At 41.2% G+C, this 26,435-nt stretch overlaps 1 protein-coding gene and 1 long non-coding RNA gene across 4 annotated transcripts; one reads left to right on the plus strand and one right to left on the minus strand.

The window, feature by feature from the left end:
* LOC135443308 (uncharacterized) lies at positions 1 to 2,323 on the plus strand. Its single transcript, XR_010438959.1, has 3 exons — positions 1 to 90; positions 1,795 to 1,907; positions 2,012 to 2,323. It is a non-coding gene; the product is annotated as an uncharacterized LOC135443308 (long non-coding RNA).
* Positions 2,324 to 9,445: 7,122 nt separating this feature from the next.
* Positions 9,446 to 14,301, minus strand: PENK (proenkephalin). 3 transcript variants are annotated; one of them, XM_064706122.1, is made up of 3 exons: positions 13,927 to 14,301; positions 13,308 to 13,449; positions 9,446 to 10,428 (listed from the first exon to the last, which is right to left on the minus strand). In XM_064706122.1, exons 1-3 carry the CDS (start codon positions 14,271 to 14,273, stop codon positions 9,763 to 9,765), a joined length of 1,155 nt encoding a protein of 384 aa, XP_064562192.1. In that variant the 5' UTR covers positions 14,274 to 14,301; the 3' UTR covers positions 9,446 to 9,762. The 3 variants fall into 3 exon arrangements, with proteins under 3 accessions (XP_064562192.1, XP_064562193.1, XP_064562195.1); XM_064706123.1 differs by having other exon boundaries at positions 13,921 to 14,173; XM_064706125.1 differs by lacking the exon at positions 13,927 to 14,301 and adding an exon at positions 13,558 to 13,849.
* Positions 14,302 to 26,435: the final 12,134 nt, after the last annotated feature.

Here is a 26,435-nt window from a genome sequence, read left to right on the forward strand (position 1 = left end):
GGCCAAAACTCAGGACTACAGGGGAGCCCCACTAGGCAAAGCCCTCTTCAGTGAACCTGCCATCCTACCTAAAGATGAAGTTGATCAGAGGTATGCAGGAAGTGGCTGTACACCCTATAAATGGAGAAGAAAAGGAGTTCCAGCTCACAGAAATTGGATCTTATATTCTGAATCAAAGCATGTATTGCTTGCTTTCCAAGGAATAGTATGGAGCACAGAAGACCTCCTTTCCTATGTTTTTTTTTCCTTTAGTTGGTTCAATATACTCCATCACACTGTCAGCCAAACAGATTTAATCTCTACTGAACTAAACATTAGTAGCTGCTGTATGAGGTAGATGTAGTAATACTGCTGAGGCATGATCCAGGGGACAACTATAGGCTACTGCAGCTATGGGAGGGTTTGTATTAACAGGCATGTGAGAAAAACTTTCAATACTCTAAAGAAAATCCTTAGCTAATGAATTTAAGCCATCCTACAGTGAGCCTACAGAGACACTGCAGCTCTAGAGCTGTGGAGATGGGCAGGGACACCTCTGCAGGCCTGTACATGCCTCGTCCATCTTCTAAGATGCTGCTTATCTGGATCCACATCCAACTCTGCAGCTGCTCCGTGTGCTGCCAGTTGGTGACTACCATGTCAGTCAAAGGGCAGCTCCACCCTGTGGCTGAGAAGGTGCTTGGAGTATGTGGCTCAGCAGCTGCAGTCTGTGAGCTGGCAGCACCCCGGTGTGGTATCTGTGAGGCTGCAGTCATGGCTGGTGTAAGGGCACCAGCTGCAGGCCACCAGTGCTTGTCTGCTGCCTCATTCCTGTGAACACACACAGCTGATGCTGCATTCCCTGGGAAGAGGGCACAGAGCCTGTCATTGTTGTGTGTAAAGACACTTGAGAATTTAAGCTGCAGAGCCTCACATCCCTGGGAATGTGAAACATTTGGGGAAAAGTTGCTGTTGACTGTGTTCCTCACAAGGGTAAATACAGGTATCTTGGGGACAATTTTAGGCAAATGAGAAGAGGACAAAATGATAAAGCTTTCTGTCACAGGTAGAAAACTGGCTTTGCTTCACAGAAATAACATATTCCCCCAAAAAAGCCGGGGAGGAGAATGATGTCTTCTTTAAATTTGATATCTTCTTTAAGTTAGTCAGACACACAAAGTCATTTTGTGTGTAGTCTGACCAGTTCTTCCTGTCAAATGGTATTCCTTTCCTCCCAATTAATTGAAAGGCTGAAATAAACCTCTTTAGCTCTTTTCAACTTGAATGACAAGTATTTAGACTATTTTACTAGGATGGGTTGTTTATTTACATGTAGGTAAATGGCACTTGAATGTAGTCATAAATAATGTACACATTTTCTTGTGTACTGAAAAAAATGAGTTCTTATTTATGTGATGGTAGTACTGAGGACTACAAAAATACGCAACCTGATGTCTTTTGCCCTGACTAAAAATATTCACTATCACTGTGCAGCTGTAGAGCCTAATAGTGATGGAACAGTAATAGTAGTTATGGGGACAATGATGAAAGGGAAGATGATATTCCTGTTCAGGAAGTATCCCTTATTCCGAGACCACTTTCTGATATCAGGGACTGGGTTGGCTTAGGGACTTTGAACTCCAGCAATACAGACCAGAAGACAAAGGGGATATGCTGATGGATGTCTGGGCACTTAGGCTGACAACTTGCTGTTTTGTAAAAGCCAAAGCTTCCTCAAGGTGTGACTCAATGCAGCTGCTGAACTGGAATTATCAAATAGTCTGAAAATCACTAACTAAAGAATGATTATTCTAGGAAGAAGTGCAACAAGGAGACCAGAAGAGCTGGAGTATACTAACAGTGCCAGCAAACCACAAAAGACCTCAAAGCAGTGCAAGAACTGGAGGAGATGTCTTCAGTAGTGAAAGGTATTATTCGGAAAAGATTTACTCTAAGAATTTATCACTGCTATGCCTATTTATTTTGCCTCAGGTTAAGGTAATTTACTAATTTAATTGCTCTTCTCATTAAGATACTGAGAAACTGAATGAGGATGGTATTCACATTTACACAAAGAATGTAGAGCAGATTTGTTGTCACGCTGCCACCATTTTGGTCATGCCTCCCCAATGACCTCAGCCTTTCGAGGGCCCGCAAGGTTTGGTGCTGGGACAGCGAGGCTGGTGAGTTCAAAAGGCTTTAGCAGGCACCACATGTTCTGAATGGTCATGTTGCTAGGAACAGATTTATTTTACGCACTGATGGTGAAACTCCTGGAGTCTAAAAGATCTCTGAAGAATCCACAGGGAGAGGACATTACTTCTAAACCTCATCTAGACTGAGAACCCTGCTTCAGACTTTTTGTCTTATTTACTACAGAGAAATTCAGTATGATGGATACCAGGGAGTGAAACATATCCCCTGTCTTCAGTCTGCTGGTCAACAACTTGGTTAGCAAAGTTTAAGCATGCAGTGGCTCCCACAGAAATTCTGTGCTTTGATTAATTTCCACTGAGTCTGTTCAGATGGAAGCTGACAGCTTTTCTTCTGGTTGATAGGCAAAGAATCAGTTAATCATGTTCTGAGAATGACTTTGTCACATTAACTGTGTCAACTGCTGTCATAGCATGACAGCTATGCTGTACTAACAAAAATGAAAATTAAAAAAGGTATAATTCCACATGATATTTTTCTAGACAGAGAAATGTGGTGCAGTTGAAACTTCAGCCCTCTTCATCTAGTTATTTGCAGAGATGAAAATGTAGAGAAATGTGAAACTCCCACTGTAAAACCCATTTATACTGCAGGTCATGATTGAAAAACACTGGTTTATATGTACTAAGAGAGGCTTATGTGGCTTATCTGCTTCAACTGCTCTTGTGAGAGAAAATTGCCTACCATTTGTGCTGTTGCTGCCATTTTCTCCTGCTCAAGAAAAAAACATTGCCTGAAGAAGGGCTTTATAGTATTTTGCAGGGCATTAAGTCTAAAAGTTGCAGATTCTCATAGGACCGTAGGAGTGGTTTTCCTAATCTGGTATCTTGTAGTTTTATATGGATCGGAATTGTGATGAGCTCAGACCAGACACACACACAGATCTCACTGCAATTGGAGTGCAAGTCAGTGCACACATTTAACAGAGCAAACATTAAAAAAGTAGGAAAATACAGGGTCTCTTGTAAGCAGCTACATGGGCTGGGGAAGACTATGTTGAGAAACAGAGTATGTTGAGGGGCAAGAGGCAAAAAGGTTTAGCACTCATGATCTGTGCATAAGGAAATGCCATCTTTCCCCTTGAGGAAGCACTACAGCACAGCACAGAGCTTTTAACAAATCTTTTAGCAGTGATGTGCTTTTGTGACAACTATTTAACCTTGAGATATTTCATTCCATGGTTTCAGCAAGCATTACAGTAAAAGATCAATTTAGGTAAAGTCACAATCTAATTAAACAAATTCAGTCTAAATCCCTGCTGGGCCAGTAAAGATTTGTCTGTCAAATACCTCTAAGCATTTTCATTTTCTATAGCAACAGTTAATTGGATATGCAACTGTCAGTTTAAATGCTTTAAATGAGGCTGATGGGATTAGTAATTGAATGCTGGGATTAATGATTTACAGCTGGTTTTGCTGCCCTGTTCCTTGCTTACAGCTATGCTTGTGATAACTCCCTATCCTTCTCAGATGGATGGAATAGTTTAATAGTGTAACTGCAATATAATTGTGTAGAATGAAATCCAGGTATGATACAGGTTTGATGTAGCCAGTGTATTCCTGTTGACACAGAGAACAATTTTTAATACTGCATGGAGCACAGAATTATGATCAAAATGCTAAAAGCAACAACTCTAAGAGCAGCTGCCTGACTTCCACAGCTAGCAGTTGGAACTGAAGGTCTCAGTCACTCTCCAATTAAAGTAGTCTTTCATGTTTGAGTCAGAAAGCAAACCTCAGTGTGGTGAAATTAAATCCAAGGCTGTGAGTGGAGGCCAACAAAGGGATTTCTGCGAGAGGTAGTAGGATTTCAAAGGGGGTGGAGGAGATGAACTCTGTGCACTGCCAAAGCGTCTGCTGTTGGAGAAAGACCTGACTGCAAAGTGTAGTCATGTAGAGGAGTCTCATTGGGGATGCTTGAATCTCTCAGCTTGTTGGGAACTGAAGAGAAGGATGGAAGCATTTAGGGAAGTGGTTACACTGTTCTCTGTGCGATTTTTAAGATCCCTTTTTGCTGCTTTAAAAGACCAGAAATACAGTGTGCTCCTTGGGGTGTCACAGCTTTCAGGACCAGCTAACCTGTTCCAGGAACTTCTTAATTCTCACAGCAACTCAGAGTCAGAAGACTTTACCATTTGTTTGCCTTTTAAGCTGAAAATTCTAGCATAGTCTTGTTGGTATAAAAAGGAATTTTGTTTTTTGTGTCCAGATGGTCACTGTAGTGCTTGAGGAAGAAAGCTATAAGGAAAAATTTCTGGGGCACTGTCATGTGTACATAAATTACAGAGCACTGTGATGTATACATAAATTACAGAGACAAATGAATTTGTCATTTTGCCTTACATGTAGGCCTCCAAAACCACTCTTAATGTCAGAGGGACCCTTATATACCCTAAACTGAAAATTTTGGTTCTTCTTAATTAAGTTCCCTTCAGAATTAAAATGAGTCAGTGCATATTTAGAGTCTCTGTTGAACACAGTATAATAATACTTATTTCAGTATATTACATTAGAACATGTTTCTGTTCTAAAGATTCTATCTTGGGAACCATTATCTGAAAGAGCTAACAACATTAGATGTTATAATTACTAGTATTTATGATGTAGTTATAAACAATTATAAAGTAAATTATTGTAACTATTTAGAAATAATTACAAAATAATGATTGTAATAATAACCTTGTAGTTATTTATATTTATTATATATCATACTATATTTCAATTTACCAGAAATAATCAAACAGGAAATTCAAAGTTATGCTGTGCATATTTCAGCTCATATTTCAGAATAAGCCAAGTTCAGCTGAAATGTGGAAATAGATTTATAGCCTTTGCTCATTATCCCAAGATTTAAGATTAGGTTTTCAGGCACAGCTTCAGCTGCAAGCAGTTTGGTATTCAGAAATCACTGTATTCATCAGCTTCTGTCTCTCTCCTGTATGTGAACTCCATTTGCTTCAGGAAATACTTTTTTTGTTGTTGTTCCTTCCTGTAATTAGTTCCTATTAAAAAGCCCAACTCATTCTAGTCTAACCTCGATTAGACTATCTTTTTTTCCCTTTTGTTCCTTATGCAGAGGCATTCATCTCTTTGACTGGTCTGGACCATTCCAGCATACATTGTTCATATTAATTTTTTTTTAAATATATATACTTAGTATTCAGACCAATGATTCTATTCTGGAACAATGATAAAAGCCAGAAAAAGGAAATATATAATCCTGTTTTTGGTCTCAGAATGACATTTCTTTCTTCAAAATACTCTTGCAATTAATTTTCTTTCTAGACATCAGGCTTTCCTCCTTTCTGCTTTTATTTATATAAAGGAATGCAGCTATTTCAATGATCTTCTGATGAAGTGATAGTTCTAGGAATAGGAATGTATTGTAAGACGAAAATTAATGGAGCTTTTCAGAACTTGAAATGAGAGGGAGATGCCTGTTTTCATCTCCCAGCTCAGGAGGTCCTATCTTCAACCTTATTTTGATTTGTGATTCAGGAAACCTTGATTGATTCACTGGCACATTTTGAGCTGATCTAGCTTGAAATGTTAATTACTGGAAATGTTAGAACACTTTAGAGTTAAAAAGGGCCTGAATGGTGGTATAACTGAAAGTCATAACATAAGAAATTCCATGCCAACAGAAGAAATTAGATCTTATTCTAATTTCACATCTTTAAAATTGTAATTATTGAAGCAAGAAAAAATACTGGAGATATTTTCAGTTATACTGGAAGGAATGGGGACTATTCAGTTTTACTATTTCATTCTGAGAATCAAAGTCACATTTGCCTTCCAGGTCCATTGTTCAGCCTCGGAAGAGGCTTACTCCACTTTGGATGGCCTTACCCCAGTTTTGGGTTGCATGCAGATATTCTAGTTAGATATTTGTACCAAGTGCTTTAGTTTTTCTATATAAATTCACAGAATCAATTCGGTTGGACAAGATCTCTGAGATCATGGAGTCCAACCTGTGACCCAGCACCACCATGTCAGCTAGAGCATGGCACAGAGTGCCACATCCAGTCTTTCCTTAAACACCTCTGGGGAGGGTGACTCCCCCACCTTCCTGGGCAGCCAATTCTAATATCTAAATGCTATTTCTGTAAAGAAATTCTTCCTAACATCCAACCTAAACCTCCCCTGGTGTACCTTAAGACTATGTTCTTGTGTCCTGTTGCTGGCTGCCTTGGAGAAGAGGCTGAACCCCACAACTCTCATTTTAGGGAGTTATAAAAAGCAATAAAGTTTCCCCTGAGACTCCTTTTCTCCAGGCTAAACACCCCCAGCTCCCCTCAGATGCTCATCAGACTTGTACTCTGGAGCCTTCACCAGCTTTGTTGCACTTCTCTGGATACAGCCCCCCACCTCAGAGTCATTCCTGAACTGAAAGGCTCAGAACTGAACACAGGATTCAAGGTGTGGCCTGTCTCATGCCAAGTACAGAGGGACAATCACTGCCCTGGTCCTGCTGGCCACACTATTCCTGACACAGACCAGGATGCCATTGACCTTCTTGGCCACGTGGGCACGCTGCTGGCTCATGTTCAGAAGCTGACAACCAGAGCTTCCAGGTCCTTTTCCGCCAGGTCCCTGTCCAGCCACTCTGCCCCAGCCTGTGGCACTGCAGGGTGTTGTGGCTAAAGTGCAGGACCCGGCACCTGGACTTGTTAAACCTCATATTGTTGGATTCTGCCCATCTATCCAGCCCTCTGCAGAGCCCTCCTACCCTCCAGCAGATTGACACTTGCACCCAACTCAGTGTTGTCCATGAATTTGCTGATTCAATCCCCTCATCCAGATCATCAGTGAAGATATTAAACAGGACTGGCCCCAGCACTGATCCCTGGGGGACACCACAAATGACCAGATGCCAACTGGATGCAGCACCACCACTCTCTGGGCCTGGCCAACCAGACAGTTCTTAACCCAGTGAAGGGTGCACCTGTCCAAGATGTGGGATGCCAGCTTTTGTAGGAGTATGCCATGGAAGATGATGGCAAAATGATTGTTCCTTTTATACATGTTGTTCATGTATATTCATAGCTCTGTAGACTGTTATTATATAGTTAGTTATACAGTTACTTAACTTCAGTACTTTTCCTATTAGACAAAAACATCCTGAGGGCCTGTTCTAATCTCTCTTCTTATGGGACTGAAGACCAAGAAACCTTGCCAAGACACTTTCCCATTAACAGCTACCAAGGAAGGTGGCTTTAAAAGGGGTTGAACCAATAGGGGGAATTCATAACCTATGTTTCTAATTGAGGACTCTTGTCAATTATGCTAATTTGCTAAACTTATAAAACTCTACATGCCCTATATCACATGTGCATCTTTGGCACATTTTTGGTGTGCATTTCAGCATGTTGTGCACCTGGAGGGATCTTCATTAAAAGTATAACATTTTATTACCTAACCTTGTCTGTCTTGATTTTAGGGCTCAAAAGTTGACAAAGATAGTGGGAAAGGTGTCATATTTATATAAATTTAAAGGTTTAATTGATCAAACCACTTCATTTTTCAATATACATACTGGATCTCTTGAGGTCTGGGAGTTTTATTCCTTTTTAAATTACCAAGTTTTTGTTAACTGTGAAGGATGGGTGAAAACAGCTGGTCAACTGTTTGCATCAACAGGTACAGCAATGCTTGTGTTAGTTTGAAGGCCAGCAAGGGTCCTTTGGCTAAATTACAGGTGAGTAACCTTTTAGGGAAAAGAAGTGACTAAATGTTGAAGTGAAATAATAAGGATGTCATTTATTTCTTCCTGGAGTTTACATTTAAATCAAACCTGTTGCTGATGGCTGCATCCCATGTGTGGGTTTGTGCTCCAGAGCAGCCCTAGTGCACACAGCCCAAGGTTCTTGTGGATGAAACCACTCAGGTGATGTATTGTTCTCCAGCCACTATGGGCAGGTGCAGTGGAGAAAAGAATGGGAAGACTCTTCCTGTGGCTGGTGGCATCTTGAAGAACTCTATAGTAAGGTGATAGGGAACACAACTGAATCCTGAAGAGGCCGTGGAGCTTCTCCAGGCACCTGTATTTTCTGGATTTAAAATTGTTGTATTATCAGTTCTGTACAGCAGAAAGAGAAAAATAGGTGCCATGATTTTAATTGAAGGAAAAGGAATGCCTTACACTTCAGCCAGCCTTCAGCAGGATTTTGAGCACTTCAGACTATCTATACCATCCTCTAAGGGCAAAGCCTAAAATCATCATAACTAATTGTATGTGGTGAAGCCTTCAAGTGCATTTTGAAACACATCTTAATTTTTACAAGCCATGAGCACCTAGACAATCCCACTGCCTTGAAATTAAAGAAAAGTCATACTATTAATTTGGCCTTTTTGTAAGTAGCTAGTACTGTGCAAAACTGAGATACAGATATTGAAAGCAGAGTCGCAGAGGGTTCTAGGCAGTGCCACGGTGAAGGCAATTTTCATTGTGTTAGAATAGGTGGCAAGTGACCAGTAACTAGTAGTAGTAGGTGGGGGAAAACTACTCACAGACTAGGAATAGAGGGGGACAGTCAGAATTAAGGAAGGAGTTGTACACTGGGATGGGATCTGGCCTTTGATGTAAGTGCCATCTGTGTAAATTAGAAAGGATCCACAGTGTTAGTGTTGGCTTTTCTGTTTGTTCTCAGATTTACTTATACTGCCTTTGCTTGCTAGCACTTTGCTATATTTCAGTTGTGCCAAAGTGATTTATAGCAGCTGAGGAATCAAACACAAAATTATTCCATGGAAAAACATTTGGCAGGTGGCCTGCAAAATCAAGTATTTCTATGCAATTTTAAGTCATGTTTATTTTGTACAAATATCTTACCACTTTTTAAATTAGTGTTTGTTATTTTAAAGGCCAAGTATACAACCCTACAGTGGATGTATATCAAAGATGTAACTAATCAAGCATATAACTGTGTTGTACACTGGAGAAATTATTTTAGGGCTTAAAGTCTAACACACTTATGATTTTTTTCTTTTTTTAATGTCAATTGTTTAACACTGTGAATTATAAATTTAGGCTTTAAATATTTATTCTGTTAACTGATTAAAATTATTTATTATTTTAGTGTTCTAAGAAACAGAAAACTAAAGACAAAAGTATATTTAAACAGTTGTGTGTGCACTACAAATTCTGTAATTGCGGAAAAAAGGTTGGCATTTTTTTTTTTTTGCTCTGATGGCTTAAAGAAAAATTGAGATGATATTTGATTAAATGACAGAGAAAAAATAGCACTTCAGAATTTTTGCAGTTAGGATGAAGAATTTATTGTATGTACAGTTAAGCAACTCTACTGTAGATGTAGTTCCTCTTTAAAGAAAATGAATACAGTAATCAAAATACTTCTAGCATGGAAATTACAATACAGACTGAAACTTGACTAAACCAGAAAGTAGTTATTTGACTTGAAAGAACACAGAACCTGAAACAACAAATCGCAGTTTGCATCATTAACCAAGTACAGTAAAAAACTGTACAGTACAAGCAACACGTTACAATAAGTTATGACAAATAAGGCAGTCTTTCTCATTTAGGACAAAAGGGATAAAGGGAAATGTATTAAAATCTCATAAAACCACCATATCTCTTTTCCATTTCTGGGACTTCTTTGGAATAAGTTTCCCCATCTTCTTCTGAAGGGAGAATGGAGTCGGCAAAGCGCTTAAGGAACCCACCATATCGTTTCTGGTAATCCAGCCACCACTCTGGCCTGCCCACTCTTCTCATGAAGCCACCGTATCTCTTTTGCAGCTCTTTGGCCTCATCTTCCAACTCAGGGCTGCGCTTTGTGCTTCTCATGAAGCCTCCGTATCTTTTGCTGACATCGCCGTCGTTTTCATTTACCTCTCGGTAGTGTGCTGCTTCGGGGTTATCCCCTGTTCCCAGAAGCTCCTTCAGCAGGTCAGAGGAGTTGGCAAGGGCATCGTCATCCGAGTCTTTCTTCATAAACCCTCCATACCTCTTAGCCAGGATTTCTCCTCCATTAGCTTCATCCTCTGGCTCTGCCCGATAGAGCTCATCCATTTTCTTCATGAAACCTCCGTATCTTTTCATGAAGCCTCCGTACTTCTTCGCAAGCAAATGGCTCTCGTCCAGCTCTTTCTTGTCTCCTGGAGCAATGCTGCCCTCCTCAGAAAGATCCAGCTTTGCCAGTTGCAAGAGCTCCTTGCAGGTCTCCCAGGCTTTGGCAGAAGGCAGTTTTCCTTCACATTCTAGCGTACATGCCTGAAAAATGGATGTGGTGTGCTGAGAATTATTTGATAGTAACTATCATCTTGCTACGACCTTATCTTAGATTTACTTGTTTATAAAAGAGCATGAGCGAGCCTCTCTGTGAGTGGCTTGGAAGAAATGCTCTTTGGGAACAGCTGGTTTGGTACCTGTCTGGTTTGAAGTTCTTCATATCCCTCTCTGAAGGACCAGGTATTCTCCACTACAAGATAATATGAATTGTGGATCCTCTATGTTAAGGTTGCCATTTTGCTTCTGTTTCAAAGGAAGCCAAAAGTACAGTTCCTGTATCTGCCTTACACTTGTGAGAGTTATGATTTATTTTTTAAAATTTACTACTGGGAAGCTAAAAACCAATTGTGGTTTGCTTCATAATGCAAGTATAGAAACATATTCAATCTTCATAATTAAAAGTATCATTCAGAAACTTTAGAAAAGCTGCACAGCATGGTCCTTGCAAAGAAGCCAGCTGTGCAGCACTGTTCAGGATCTTCAATACACTGCATAGCTTTAAAGGCTGTGTTGCCATTTGTTTCTCGTTGTACATGTTGGAATAGATCATTCCAACATGTACCAATAGAAATGTAGAAACACAGGCTCTCTTAGGGTAGGATGAAAGTTCTAGTTTTGCTAGGTGGAAAGCAGTGATCATCAAAGAGACAGAAAAATCCTAAGCTGTGTTGTTTCTGACTGTATTGAAAAATTTTCAGGCTACAACATGAAAAAAGCTTTCAGTACCTTATGCATATCTCATAACCTGTCTTGTGATGCTAATAACATGGATATTAGCTACTATTATCTCTCTTGTGTCAGGGGAATTTACTTCTTGTGCAGCCATACCCTTAAGTTGTAAAATAAGGTGATTCCAGTGTTCTTTCTTCTTGCCTGTGGTTTTCATACCACAATGGGTAAAGAAAATTCATCAATATTTTCAATAAGATAAACACTCATTCTGACTATAGATGATATGTTCTAAGGATCCTAACATACTTTAAAATGTGAAATTAAACTCCAGCACAGCACCGTCTGATAGCTTATTGTCCACTGCAAAGTCTGTCTACTCAGCCTCACTTTAGTCCAAGAAATTTAAATATTACTTTTTTGATATGGATCACAAGAATATTAAAGGGGTTTATATACTTTGTAATACAATAATTTAACTGCCACTACATGCTTATTACTATATATTATAGTCATGCTGTAGAGAGAGTAGGATTTCAGCTTCAGTCTAAATTGCTCTAAATCAAAGAAAGAATAGGTCTCTCTTTCTCAATTAGTTTTAATAACCTCCTATTGTCAGATGAACATACTTCATAAATGTAAGTGACCAGGAACAGCATGAAATGTCTGGCATCTAACAAATCCAGGATAATAAATTCAGTTATTATGTTACTAGATACTAATACCTAGAAACAATAATTTCCAAGAATTGCTCATACATGTTTGACAAATGCAAGATATGCTACATTGCTTCTTTACCTGTTTAGTTAATAAACATTCTTACAGAACAGAACATTGATTCTTTCTTTAATGACTACTGAACGTGTGCAAGAGAGACTGTCAAAATAGACATGCAGAATACATACTCTGAAAAGCCCTCCCTCCATAAGGGCAAACTACCACTTTTTTTACCCTAGTTGACATTAAAACTAACGTTTGATTGAAAGCTAATGTAAGCAGAGAGAAAAAAAAAAAAAGAAAAAAGTAGAGGGAACTGTTTGGCCAGCTGTCCAAATAATATTGCCCTTTTGAGCCTGCTGTGGTAAAGAGCTCTTGAGCTTTTGGAGTAAGTAGAAGTACTCAGTGGTTCCTAATTCTGTGTAAGGCTAGTGAGCCAAGCCCTTCCTTTTGCATGATCCCAAGTAAACACTGACATGAGAGGAACAAATTTTTAAGACCATTTAGATGTGCCGAGAGCACGATGCCTCAATGTGTGTGTGTTTGAAGTCAGGAACAATCGATGCCACTGGCAAAGTACTTGACAGCCAGAGTTCCCACCTTCTTCAGGAAGGGATGAGGGACCCCAGACTTGCACTGAAGCCCAATCTTTAAATTTCAAGTTGAATTGCCTCTATGACTATTCTTTAAAATTATTTCAACATCATAAGAATTACAGATAACCCCCATCCTCAGTCTCCCTCATTCTGGACTTAGCACAGTTTGTCTAAGAAGCCAGCATCTTCCACAGGCATATTCCTAACGCTGTGCAGCACCGTGCGGAGAGAAGGAACAGCGAAGGTACTGCTACTCAAATAGGCGTTAAACACACTTTTTTAAAAGTGAGATTTCAGGCAGATCTTTTCAGCTCGACAGACGTCCTGTCCGGCGAGAGCTCATCTTACCATGGAGCCAGTGGACAAGGGTCGGGACCCTCCCTCCCGTTCTGCTCGCCTTCCCCTCGTCTCGTCGGTACTGGAATGCCCTGGAGGGGCAGCGTCCCCTCCGTCCCTTGCAGAGATGCCCCCTCCGGTGGGATTTCCCTTCCTCCTTACGTTTTCATTCGGCCTTTTCCTGGCTCCCCGCGGGGCTGCTCGGCGGTGTCGCTTGTCCCCGTCCCCGCAGGCCGCCTCTCACCGTCGGGCAGCGGGAGGGACGGGAGAGATCGGAGGGACCGGGGCTCCTCGGGGCGCTCTGGGTTTGTATCAGCGCTCTCCGCTCGCTCACCGCCCTCTGCCCAGCGCCCCTAAACCCACTTCTCCCTCTCTCCCCTCTTCGGAAAAAAGGGTCTTCCAAGCGACCCCGGTCACATCCCCCACTATTTATTTTTCTTATTTCGCTGTTTTTCCCCGCTCCCCCTTTCCTCCCTCCAAAGTTAGCGGGGAAGCGGCCCGGCCGCGGGGCTCCGGGGCGCTCCCGGCCCCGGTGCCGCTTACCAGGGGGTGGATGCCGGCGCGGGGTCCCAGGTGGTAGGCGCAGGCGGCGCAGTCGCGGCCGCAGTCGGCGCGGGCCCTCGGGAGCAGGCAGGTACTGAGGGCCAGCAGCGAGCAGCCGAGTCTCAGGAGCAACGCCATGGGGCTGCGGGAAGGAGAGGTCAGCCGGCAGCCGCCTCCTCCCGCTCCCACCCCGGCAGGGCCTCCCCCAGCCTCGGAGAAGGCGGCGTGAAACCAACTCCGCTAAACTCACGCTTTTTAGAGCGGGCCTGATGGCGCTTGCGAGGTAAGCGGGAACTTTAGCCAAGCGGGCGCTTGGCAGCTGCAAGGCAACTGATCTGTGTCCGGATCGGGAGCGCACCCGGAGGATGAAGCGCCCAGAAGACCCCGTTTGGTGACAGTGCTCGTCCCCAAACACTTTATCCCTCCCTGCCTGCCAAAGCCGGCACCGCAGGGGGAGAAGGGACCGCGGAGCGGCACGGACGGGATCCCGGCCCCTCCCGGGATGGGTTTCCCACCGGGACGCCCCGAGCAGCCTCCCCGACACCGGCACCAGCCCCGGCAGAGCCGCCCCGGCCCTCCCCCGGTCCCGACCGCGGGCAGAGCAGCTCCTCACTCTCACACGCTGCCCTCGGGGCTCCCGGGAGTTGCTGAGAGAAAGGAGCTGCGCCTTGCTGAAGCCTCGGCGTCGGAGCCACTGATCTTTATAGCGAGACCGAGCCTACGGAGAAGCCCCGGGGGAGGCAGGCAGGGCAGAGCCGGGCCGGGCCTGCTGGCAGTTCCAGCGAGGGCGGCTCGGAGCCGAGCCCGCTGCCGGGGCCGGGCGCGCCGCTGCGGAGCGTGTGCGGGCGGCGGCGGCGGCACTTTATAATTGGGGACCGCGGGGAGAAGGCGGCCTCCCCCAATCGCCATCGGGCTCCCGCTGACGCGGCCGCTACGACATCCCCCCCGGCACCACCGCCCCGCCATCCGTGACTCCAGCGGGGCCCGGGATGAGGGGGCGTGTGTGCCCCTGCCACCGGGGAGGGGCAGCGCCGAACCGGCCCCGCCAAAGTTACCGGGGGAAGTTTAGCCGGGGGCGGGCGGGGAATGAGACAGCCCGTGAGTCATGCGGGGGTGGGCGTGAGGGACCGGGAAAGCCACCCCGGGGCTGCGGCAGCCCCTCGGAGCGAACCCCATTCCCTGGGGCGGCGGAGCAGGCTCCCCAAAGAGCCTCGCACAAGGCGGAGAGTGGGACTGCGTTTGGGAATTTTGGGGGTTTTTTTGTGTTTGGTTTTTTTTGGGTTGGGTTTTTTGTTTTTTGTTTGTTTTTAATTCTTTTTTCCTTCTCTGTTTCCTCCCTCTCTGCTACTCCGCCAAACCCCCAAGCTGCTGTGCTGAGAGTTCTTGCTGCACGTCTTCTGCCTCTCTCCCTGAGCCCCAGGTGTAAAACCGTTTGGGGGAAGCAGAATTTATTAGACCAAGGAAGAAGACAAGGGCTGTAATTTGAAACTATTGGAATTCACTAGTATGGGTAGATTTGCATTGTTGTCACAATTTTGGTGCTCAGGAAAACACAAATAGGAATGAACCAGAGAGAAGCAAACCTCCAAGCCCTTCTACAAGGCTCTCAAGCACAGCAGCTAGGGCTGCTCACTGCTGTGCTCTGACTGACATCTTGGGGAACAGGCATAAAGCAATGACACTGATCCCTGACGCATCTTGTTTGTAGAGGGCTCTGCCCCAGCCATGCTCAGCTGCATTTCTTTGACTGTCAGATGCCAACTTCTACTTCCAGCCCCAAATTATTTCTAGCTGGTCTATATTAACTTGATTTTCTTCCAGCATGGTTCTTCAGTTAAAAGAGAATTTCCCCCCATGCTAGTGTGTTTCTAGAGTGGGATTACTCTCTGTAGACCTCATTTTGCTGAAGTGAACAAGCTGTGCTCTTCATCAGTCTGTCCTAAGATGTCATGTGAATGTTCTGCTCTGCATTTGCTTTGGTTGGAGTTCATAATTTCTGTGCATGAGTGATGGGAACAGAACACAGTATGTCAGTTGAAATTTCATTAGGACAATAATGCGTAATTATGTTCCCTGGAGGAAGAAGACACCTCAATTTATACCTCCCCAGGTCTCATTTGCCTTTCCTGATGCTGCAGTACATTGATGTCACACACTCACTGAGAGACAGCCAGATCTTTATTATCCTTTAGAAGTAAGAGCAAACCCAGTACTATTACTGTATGGAAACCGTGACTTTTTGCCGCCTTGTCTTTACATCAACTATCAGACTCAGGTTAAGGATGCTGAAATGAATGTATAGATTTTCAGAAGTTCATTCATTCAAGTCAAAGGCATTGCTATTGCCTATAATCAGTGTATGTGAGAAGAGAATCAGGCTCTCTGTTTATGCAGTAGTATCAGCCAACTTTGTAAGTGAACCCTCAAGAGAAGAGGTAGACATTTTAAAAATCATCCCAGTGGGTATATTTATGTTAGCATGTGAGGGATCTACATTTGGAACAATGAGCAAATTGCTATGCCACTGAATCAGCAGGATTGCTTTCAGGTTTGTTCCTGAGTTGGTTAGGGAAGCACTGACTAACTCCAGAAGTGACACATTTGATGTCTCCTTTGCTGTAAAGTTGCTCAGTACAGGCAGAGCTTTTTGTGATGGACATCATCAGAGTAGTCCTCAGGGTCACTTACTGACTCTCAGCTCTGCCATCATTTATTGGCTTGCACTCTGATAGTCAGCACAGTGTGACAGGACAGGCAGCCCAGCAGTGCCTGACTGTGCCTCCAGCAGGACACATGCCGTGTCCCTGGGCTGAGAGGCTGCTGCTTTCATCATTCTGCACAAGAGCATCTGTGCTCAGCCAGCTCACTCTGCCCCTCAGCCTGCCACAGCCTGCACTACTCTGTTTGATGTCACTCATTGTGCTTAATCTGTTCACAATGAAAACCAGCCAGGGTTAGAATCTCGCTGTGTACAGAGGTGCAGATAATCCCTGTGGGTAAAATATAGATTATAACAGGAAACGGTAAAGGATGAAGGAAGAGTAAAGCATATAAAAGGACCAAATAAAAGGCTTCTTGTAAATTCTGTGTAGAAGTGAACTAGTGAAGAGAGTTATTTTACTGTGCATAAGTCTTTTGTCTGATGGTGGGAAACAGGGAAAAGGTGGGAAGAGATCTAGTGTGAAATACATATGTGCAAGGGCATTTTCAGCAAGTAAGAGAGAGAGAGAGCAGAGGTGTGTGTGTACAGCCAGCACTGGGCAGAAGAAATCCAGCTGTGGCTGTTGCAAGTACTACAGATATCCCTGACTCTTTGGTTTGTCTTCTTCTTCCTATCTGTCATTTGCATCTTTACCTGGTTCCTCTCTGTCACTGGTCCGCATCCCACATCCTTATGGAGGTTGTAGAGGGGTCCCCAAGGCCTGGCAGAGTTGCGAGTGGGAAGAAGGCCCCAGCTGGACTCTTGTTTTACCCTTTCCTGCAGTGCCTGCTACACAGAGTCCTTTCCTTCCTCTTAAAAGATGCTAATATTCACTGAGGATGTGATATGAGAAAGGAGTGATGTAGATGATATTTTTTGAAGAGCTCACTTTTCCCAGTGTCAGCAGATGAAAGCTCTGTAATTCCCTGTCTGAGTTTAGTTTTGTACAGGGAAAGTATTCTTTGCACAGAGAGGATGAAACAAAAAAGAGAATTTAGCAAATTTTGCCAAAATACTACAGAGCAAAAACTACATAAGGAATTACTCACTGTAGGCATGGAGGGTAATATTTCCTCTGCAATGGTGAACTGAGAAACAAAGAAATAGGGAGGCAGAAAGAGAAAGAGAGCACTTTTCACAGCAGTAAAGAAAACAGCTTGTTGTTTGCTACTAATGTTATAATAAAAATGTCCTGGTATTGATAAAAACTGTAGCATTTGTATAATCCAGAATTACCACAGACACCAACTGTTTTTTATCTGCCATCAAATATACCAGCCAAAAGAAAACTGTTTTTACAACAGTAGTGCTTGCAGTGCCAAGGGCCCCATTGCCCTATGGTTTTTCTAACTCCCAAACTAGAAGTGGAATCTCTATTAGAATTCACATTGTTATCTTTTCTGCAGGACCAGCTTTCCTTTCCAAACTCTACTCATCCTGCTAATCAAGATGCTACAACGTCATTAGGTGAAGATGAATTAATATAAATATGAAATAAACATGCTTTTAGCACCTCAAGCAATCCTCCTCACAAAACACAGAGCCTTTTTGGTAGAATTGGAGAGTAGGGAATGTAGGAACAGCACGTTGATTATTCTCTTAAGCTCAGTGTAAAAGGTTACAGTATTTCTTCAGATCAAACAGTCGGGTTCCATTTAGCTCAGCCTAAATGGGCTTAATTTTTAATGGGAAAATACATAACTGGTATCAGAGCCAAGAAAGACATTGCAGGTCAACTCTCCTATACCAAATATAATCGAAGTAATTAAAAACCACAGTTATTAATTTGTATATACAAGACATGCGTTGTTATTTTTGAAATATCTTTATTAAATTATGTCTAATGTAAGCAGAGAGGAGCTGTAATGAAGAGAGGTAGTCAATTACAGCTGGTATGCGTTGCCTTAAATGCACCTTTACAGGACAGAGATGTTCTAGTGCTTCCCAGATATCTGTATATTCCTTAATAAATGTCTAGAGGTATCATTTAAGATATAAAAAAACAAGAAAGATCTCAATGATGCAGACATTCCTGCTCAGAGCTGCTGAAGACAATCTTGTATGAAGAACTGGAATGTTAAACTTTGGGTCTCAGATGAAGCTGGCTCTTATTAATAATATTTTTGCCTTTGAACAATTTACACCTCTTTTAGAAGGCAAAGCTGTGAACAGATCTGGTGGCAGTAAGGTGATATTTTCACGGGAAGAGCACTGACAGCTATTGTCCCTGCCTAGTGGTTGATGCCATGTACCTTTGTGAGGGGGGAGGAGGCTTCATGCTACTCTATCTGAGTGAAATAAGGAGTGTGACATGCATTCAGACCAAGCATGCAGCAAATGCAGTTATTAGTGCATTTATTTACCTGGAATCGTATCAGACAAAGTAACAATGAAGCAAAGAATTTTATACTGTTCTCTAAAAATACACAGAGATTCACTTTATTACATTCTTCTGTTTCTCAGAGACTGATGAAGATTTCTGAGATCAGTCCTGAACTGCAGTAAATAGAATGTGCTGCAGAGTGAATAGAATAAACTGTAAAAAAACTCCCCTAAACATATTTGTTATAAAAGCATCGTTTTTCTCATTTCCACAGAGGCAATGGGAAAGGTATTTCCAATAAAATAAGAAGAAAACTGGGTGCTGGGTAGCAGAATAAATTGTGATGGAATCCAGACACAGTGATTATTATTTAAGACAATAACTGCTCCACGTAAGTGGAGCGATTTATCCTAATTTTTTCAATTAAGAAAATTCATCCATGAATTACAAAGGAAGTATTAAACTCCATCTATGAAAAGGATTTCAGTGTCTAATGCATATGTGGAAGGATTAGCTGAAAATTGTAAATGAGAGATTTTGATCACTTCACTCATACTAAGAAAAGCAAACAATCAGAATCTAAATAATGTATTTGGAGTGTGAGTTTCAATTATTTTCTCATTATTCACATTGAAGCAGCAGAATTTTGGAGTTTTTTTCTCCAGTTCCAGCCTTACATTTTCGCTGCTAGTATTTTATTGCCCAGCTGGGGAGTGCTGTGCTCACACTTTAGCACAGTATGCAAAACAAGTTGTTTTTGCAGGCTGGAGTTGTGAGGAGAGCCTGGTGTGGTACGTGCAGGCAGGGTAAGGGCTGGCTGGGCTCCTCCTCGTGGGGCACAGCGTGGTGCTGCAGGGCAGGCAGAGGTGACCTGGAAATCCCAGATTTTGGGTGCTTCAGAAATGAAGCTTAAAACGGTTGCTGTGATTTTCAGCAGCCCAACACCGAGTGCTTTCCTGGTGATCACTGAGCTCCCTCCTTCCCACCCCCACCAGGCCCTGAGCACCAACTCTCTCCTGCTGTCCCTGGGCCATGAAGGGAGCAGCAAAGGCTGTGGGTGCTCCTCCTCTTCTGCTGGAGGCATCCCCCAGAGGTGAAGGGGATAGCAATAAGGGACACACACTTCATTTTGTCACACCTCTGCTGGGAATTCCCTTGCTCATGCTGGGGTCTGTCTGCCTCACAGCTTGCTGTGGCTGTGCAAGCAGCCTTGAGCCTCTCGTGCTCTTACAACATACCTTGGTCTAACACTGGGCTAAATTCCTCAGCTGCAAAAGCAATGTTTTGCTCATTGAAGGTGGAGTCCACTCCAGATTAGCTACTGTCACAGTTGTAATCCCTGTGGAAATGCAAATTAAGTGGATGATGTTCATGCAAAAAAAATGGAGTGGGAAAGATACACAAGCACAGGGTTCTCACAAGTACCATATCAAAGGTCCGTAATTTTTCTTTCAGGACAAATGATCTTCAGCTGTTTTACTCAAACTGAGTCCCCAGTTATGTTCCAGAAACTGTTTTCCATAGGGAAGGAAAGGTTCGATTTATAAAGTAACCTAGCTAGGAAGTGGAAGAAGATGTTGACAAAAAAAAGAATCATAAGAGCATTTAAAAATGAAATGAGAAACATTATCATCACATTCCCTCATTTTACACATATTTGACCTGTTCTGCTGGCCATTGTTCGTACCTCTTTATGCTTTGCATTTCTATTAAAAAACCTGGAGATTGAACTCTGACCTTTTCCTTCTCAGATTATTTTCCTTTCCTTACAAGCTGCTTGCTTTATACTTGAAAGTCATTTCATTTCTCCTGCTGCATAATTGAACACTTCAAAAAGTAAAAAGTGATCTCAGCCAGCTGAGTCCTTATTGCTTTTGCTGTGGCAAACTGGTGAAAGTATTTCATGAAGGCTGAAGCACTGAATTTGACTGGGGTCTAGGTTTGATCTGAAGATTGAAGAATTTCAGGAGAAGTTGGGAAGAATGGCTTTGGAAGCAGAAGAGTTACCATGTTGAGTGAAAATGGAGGTGCAGCAACAGTGCACAAGAAAGGGAAACGACAGGCATGATGTTTTGATTATTTTGAGATAACATAAATGCATTGGAGAAGATTGCCTTGTGGTTGACTCCTTTCCAAAGTTGCAAAGGGGTGTCTTGCATTTTGATTGTTACATGTCCTTGTTATTATGATATCTAGTTTTTCCTTTGTCAGTTTGAAAGCCTGAAAAATTAGGATGGCAACCACAGCTAAAGTGGAGGTACAATACAAGGATATTTTTAATGTAAAAATGCTCGCTATGACATTTCCACACAGCTAACCAGCACTGCCTATCTTGGCAAAAGCTTTCTGTGCCACCTCAAAGTGGTGAATTCACCTCTTCCTTCTAATGTAAAGTAACTGCTACCAATTAGGACCTGATAATGACTAGCTTGGCAGCATTTTGCTAGACAAAGCAATTGATGCCATTTTATAGCCTCTGATTGTGTTAATTCAAATATGAGGTATAGTATTTATACCTCTAAGACAGGACTAAAAAAAATCAAGTGTTTCAGACTTCTAGCTTAAGGATTTGAACTTTCTTTGGAGCATCCCTTGTCTACAGTGGTACCCTAGATTTTAATCAGCTGTTGTGTTCAGACACATATAAGGTAAAGAGACTGGTGTGTGCTAAGATCTCAGAAAAAACAACCAAACCAGATAGAATATAAAATAATGCATCTCTCACAGTATTAAAATACTGATATGTTTTAAGGAGTAATAAGTTGTACTTCATCTTGCTCAAGTGCATCAGCACCTTAAATATAGATAATGACTACTGCAAATCACAGTTTTGAAGTTTTTTTTGGGATTAGGCTAGTTTATGTCATTAAGTACTCCCTAAGCTCATAATACTTCTCTGTCTTTTCTGCTGTCTCCTGCTGTGCATTTGCCACTTCTCTGCAGGCAGCAGTGCTGATCAGTCCTGAGGCAGACACTGTGCCTGGTTCTGAGAGCATCCTGGTAACTGCATTTGCACCTCAGCCATATCTTCAGGATGAGGTGGGGCTTTATCATGGCACGCTGTAGCTAGACATAAAGCATTTACTGCAATGAGGACTACTCTCTAAAATCCCAGCAGTGTACTGCTGGTCAGCCAGTCAAAAATATCATTGTCAGGGAGCTTCTAGGCAAGGCTGACCACTGTCACCGTCTGGTTGTGCAGCTCCTTGGGCATAGAGCTGTGTATCATCTCACAGGGGCTTTGCTTCCCTTTGGAGATGGGATGTATACTGTACATGGAAGAGCTAACTGTTGTTTTGAGCCTTAGCCCTTTGATTTTACTTATTTAGGCAGTGCAGAAGCATGTAGAATGACCTGAAAGTGGAGGGATTCCTGACAGGGGAACAGATTTTATCACTGACAGAAAATGCAGGCCAGTTGCCTTCTAAACATATGTGAGATGTCAATTTTTTTTCTAGATGGCACTTTTCTGTTTTTGTTAGAAGAATGATGGAGCTTCTGACAGCAGTCAGGAGCTGAGCTTCAGGGTTTTCTGTTAAGACCATAAATGAACTCAGAGCAGAGTTGCAAGTGGGATGCCCAACATGACTTGCATGCATGTAAGTCTAGTGAAAGGCCTTGTGAAGTAAAATAACTATAAATCAGCAAACCAGAATCATGAATCAGTGAAATATAACAAAGTTAGAGCTCATGAGGAAGAATGTCGGAGAAAATGCTTCATTTATGTCTTCATTATGCTTCAATTTCCAAGTCTTTCAAAATGTAGTTTTTGTGTAGGTCTGCTAGACACATACAGTTCCAGTGATTTCTGCTTTATCTTGTCTGCTGTTTCCTTTAGTCTTTTGGATGTCTGATGACCTCCAGGTTCTCTGTGTCCCAGGTGGAGCTCCCTGTCTCCAGGGACTGTGGTGTGGTGTGCCCTGACCAAACGAAAATCTCCAAACACTTCTCATTAAACATATAGCTGTTGCAATAGAAAAAAGAGATGGGAGAAACTCTAAGGCTCATAATATTTTCAAATTTTGCCAATTATTTAATTTTATGGTGAAAATCTTCCATACATTATGAGGTTTAGTCTGATATCCATATTTGTGTTATCCTTTTCATGGGCTGTTGAAAGGTACTTTGGAGGAAAGAAGTGATTCCACAGTCTAAATGTGCACTTGAGGCCAAGAAAATAATTACCAATCCCTTTTAATAAAAATGTGTTCTGTGTGGAGATAACAAAAGTTTGAAATCCAAGGTTGGTGCTTTGAGCCTAGCTTGGCTGTTTAACTGTGATGAACTACACTTATTTCTGGGTCTCAGTGTTTTGAGTTCAAATCACACCTTCCTTCCTCCCATATGCTACCTGCCTGCTCTGCTAGGAACTACAGGAGTGTGAATTTTCCTTTTTACACCTGCAAAGCTTTTCATCAAAAATTTAGGCAACAGAATTCTAATTGAAAACTTATGATTTAGGGACCCTCTATAGGCTATTATGGTCATTAAGTTAATAAGGAAAAAAATGAAAGCAAAAGGCAGGACAATTAAGTGTTAATTTATTTGACATCTGTGTCTTAGTTATGATTTATGAGAATATTTCATAGCACAGTGCAGTAATCTTATTGCATATCTTCAAAGAAGGAAACTGTAATCTGAGGCATTGCAAATACTGTACAAAATGGGTTGAGAATACTGAAGAGGGAAGTAAGTTTTAATTTTTTAAAGGGTAAGTACATTTTAAATCAATCAGATATGGATTAATTAACTTTTGTTATGACAATAAAATGCTAAATTAAATTTAAGTAATATGGAATGATACGAAGTTCAAAGAAAGGTGGTGACTTTTCTTCTCTGTAATGCTTTCAGTAAAGCGTTTAATTAAATTATAAATTGAAATTTCTTACAAGGTTACCACTATGAATGTGCAGAATCCAATAATGTCCATGATGCATACATAGAAGTGAGTAACACGTGTATTTTTACAAGATGAGAATATTCCTGTAAACATTTTCATCTGAAGGAGAACTGTAATCCAACTGAATCTAGTATTTTCTAAAGCATTTTGCAAATGCTTTAGACAATTAATGTCATTCTTTAAAACTCTTCATTTAATTTTTGCAGAGGTTTATGGTTATTTTCTATGGGGCTGTATGATATTTAGTTCCAGGAGGCTGATTAAAAACAGAGGTTTGGTTTTAATCATGTACTCCTTCCTTGATTTCATGCAAAGAAACTTCACTTTGTTGGAGTTGTGATTAATGGCTTTTGTGCAGTTACCTGAGTTACAAATCAGAACGTGAGGAAGCTGTGGGGGAATAGTGTCCGAAGCACGGTGATCTAAGTATTAAATAACTGCTACTTTTATGGATCATTGCTTCTCAAACATCATAATTCAATATTACTCTCGCTCCTTTTTGTTCTAGGTTTTTTTTTTTTTTTTTTTTTTTTTTTTTTTTTTTTTTTTTTTTTTTTTTTTGAGTGGAAGGGAAGGGTTACAGGTAATCTACTCACTATCTTGAGTGGACCCCAAATATCAGCATTTAACTCACTCTTTAATAAAATAATCCATGAAACAATGAGAGATTTTCAGTACTCCACCCTTCCCTGACTGTTCATACTAATCTCCTTGGCTAATCTTACTTAATCACTACCTAACAATTAAGATCTGTTGTCTCAGTCCCATGAGGAATCTTTCATGGCTGAGGAGTAGAAGGTGTCACCCTTTAGAAATTACTGCCAATTCATGTAGCTACAGTGATGCCATATTTTGTATTCTTGATGAAGTTCAAAACTACTTTTTCTTGTCTATGTGTCATGTACTCATGTTAATATTTTTCCAGTCTGCCAGTTTTTATGGCACTGATCTTTTTACTTGTTATGCATCATTTGATTTAATTCCATTGCAGACAATGATTTATAACTGCTTTATTATAAAGAAAAAAACACCAGAAAAGAAGAAGAGAGATGTGGGATGGTGAGCACTGACATTAAACTGAGCTAACATCTGATGTACTTTCCAGGAAAACCTTTTAAGATAATGATTGTTCTTCCAAATTAAACTGCAAATGAGGTAAGTGGAGGCACACCTATGGCTTAATTTAGTTTCATCCAGTTGATTTAATTATGCAGTGGGGGACAGTATATCAGTGCAATATGGATGTTTAGGAAAGGTCACTTTGATTCTTATTTTGATGCTTTGATGCACAGTTTATTTCAATGAGAATGTACCTATAAACCCATAAATATCTATACATTGAAGAGAGGCCTTGAAAAACTTCTTAATTCTGTTACTATTGGTAAAGGCAAACCTAACAGAATAAAAAAAACATTTCTTATAAAATTCAGTGCAATTCTGATAACTTTTTAAAAGTCTGTGCTCTTCCCACCCAAGAATCTTAAAGCCTTTGATTTAGTCAGTCTCATTCTTGCAGTGACATTACTCTTTATGTGGTTTAGGGATGAATGTAATTCCTACTGATGCTATGAACCTGAATTGCTTCCTTCTGAATCAACTATTTAGAATTGTCTTTATATAGCATTAATTATTCCGTATGCTCCTATATGCTTTGAACTTTTCTGATGTCACTTTGTCAATTTTCTCTAATGTCCTTAAAAATATGGGGGAGGTGAAGCCTTTAGCTGAAGAGTGACTACAGATTACTAAACCTTTCAAGGGTGACATTTGCAAAAATCTGACATTTCTTTGTTATCTCAGGTTTGTGTCTTCATGAGAAGTGAGAAGATCAGAACTTTGTGATTCCTATTTCTGTATCCTCTTGGATGACATTTCCCATTTAACATTCACATTGCTGCATCTCAGACAGCATAATGGAATAGACAACGATTTCCTTTGCTGACAGAACTCAGTTTATGTGGCCACATTTCTAAGTGTTGATGTTGTTGGTGTGCATAGATTTCAAGGACTTGTATTGTCTTGTACACAAAATACATGTGCTACAGATTCTGCTGAATTTTAATTCAGCTAAATTGCAGTTGCATATTTATTATAAATATATATAAACAAGCAAAGCAATCCTTTATATTCGAATAGGTGCTTACATTTATTTTAAAGCCATCTATAGCCCTCGGCTACTTGAGTTTCACTCTGTCACGCTCCAGCTTTACTGCTTGTTGTACAGATGACTCCTCATGCTTCGTGTTGATAGGGAAAAAACTTATTTCAATTTCTTGAAGTTTCAAAAGCAATTCTGTAAACAAGTTTCAAAAATGTAGGTAATGGCAGATAATGATCAGAGAATGTTAACTATCTGTCACTGGAATTGTTTATGAAGAAAAGAGAGCTATGTTTAAGAAAATGTTGGTAGCATCATGGATATAAAATTTTATTTCCATTGATTAGACAATGATGTCTTTTACTACTCAGGCACAGGAGACAGAAAATATAAACTTTTCATAACACGATTTTTAAACTTTTCCATTTTAGCAGAAGCAGCAGAGAGGCAGCAGGATGCAAAACAAATGAAGCAAAAAATAAAAATATGTGATTACAGGTTTCAGTTATAGTATTTAGAACTTTGCCTAATGTGTCTACATTTGTCAAATCCAAGACAAACTCTGTCAAGTCTGATAAATAATTTGAAGCTGCAGTTTGCAAGGCTCAGTCGGGCTAAGGTTATCTGGGTAGTAAATTATTTCTCATCCATCATTCTCTGCATCTTGGTTTATTGCAAGACAGATTTGATAAGGTAGGGTTACTTGCACAAAGGATGGCTTTCCTCCATTTCAAACTGCACATCACAGCCTGTTGTATGGATTCCTTAAACTGAAAAGCAAATTTTGTATAGTAAATTGGTCAATATGGAAACAAACTTTGGGAAGTAAGCTAGATCTAGGCAGCACATTATTTTGCTAAGTCTTACCGAACCATAAAAATCTTGGTCACAGAAATATGTTGATTATTCTTATTTTAAAGTTGACTTTCAGGTAAAAAAATCTATGTTTATTCATCCTGTGTGGGACTTCAAATGAAATGCAGTCCTGGAAGTCTGCAACATAGCATTGCCTGTTTCATCTAAAGATGTAGGAAAGAGCAGCTCTTCAGTCCTGCTGGCATGGAAAAGTGCTGGAATAAATGGGCCACTGACAAAGTTACAAGAGC

This window comes from Zonotrichia leucophrys, chromosome 2 (genome assembly GCF_028769735.1).
Source record: "Zonotrichia leucophrys gambelii isolate GWCS_2022_RI chromosome 2, RI_Zleu_2.0, whole genome shotgun sequence".
Taxonomy (NCBI): Eukaryota; Metazoa; Chordata; class Aves; order Passeriformes; family Passerellidae; genus Zonotrichia; species Zonotrichia leucophrys.

Coding starts and splice junctions, on each gene's coding strand:
- PENK (XM_064706122.1), bottom strand. CDS start 14,273: ATGGCGGGGCGGTGGTGCCGGGGGGGATGTCGTAGCGGCCGCGTCAGC. Junction 13,450..13,926: donor GGGAGCCCCGAGGGCAGCGT/GTGAGAGTGAGG, acceptor TCCTTCCCGCAG/CCCCATGGCGTTGCTCCTGA. Junction 10,429..13,307: donor GCGCCGGCATCCACCCCCTG/GTAAGCGGCACC, acceptor TCCATTTTTCAG/GCATGTACGCTAGAATGTGA.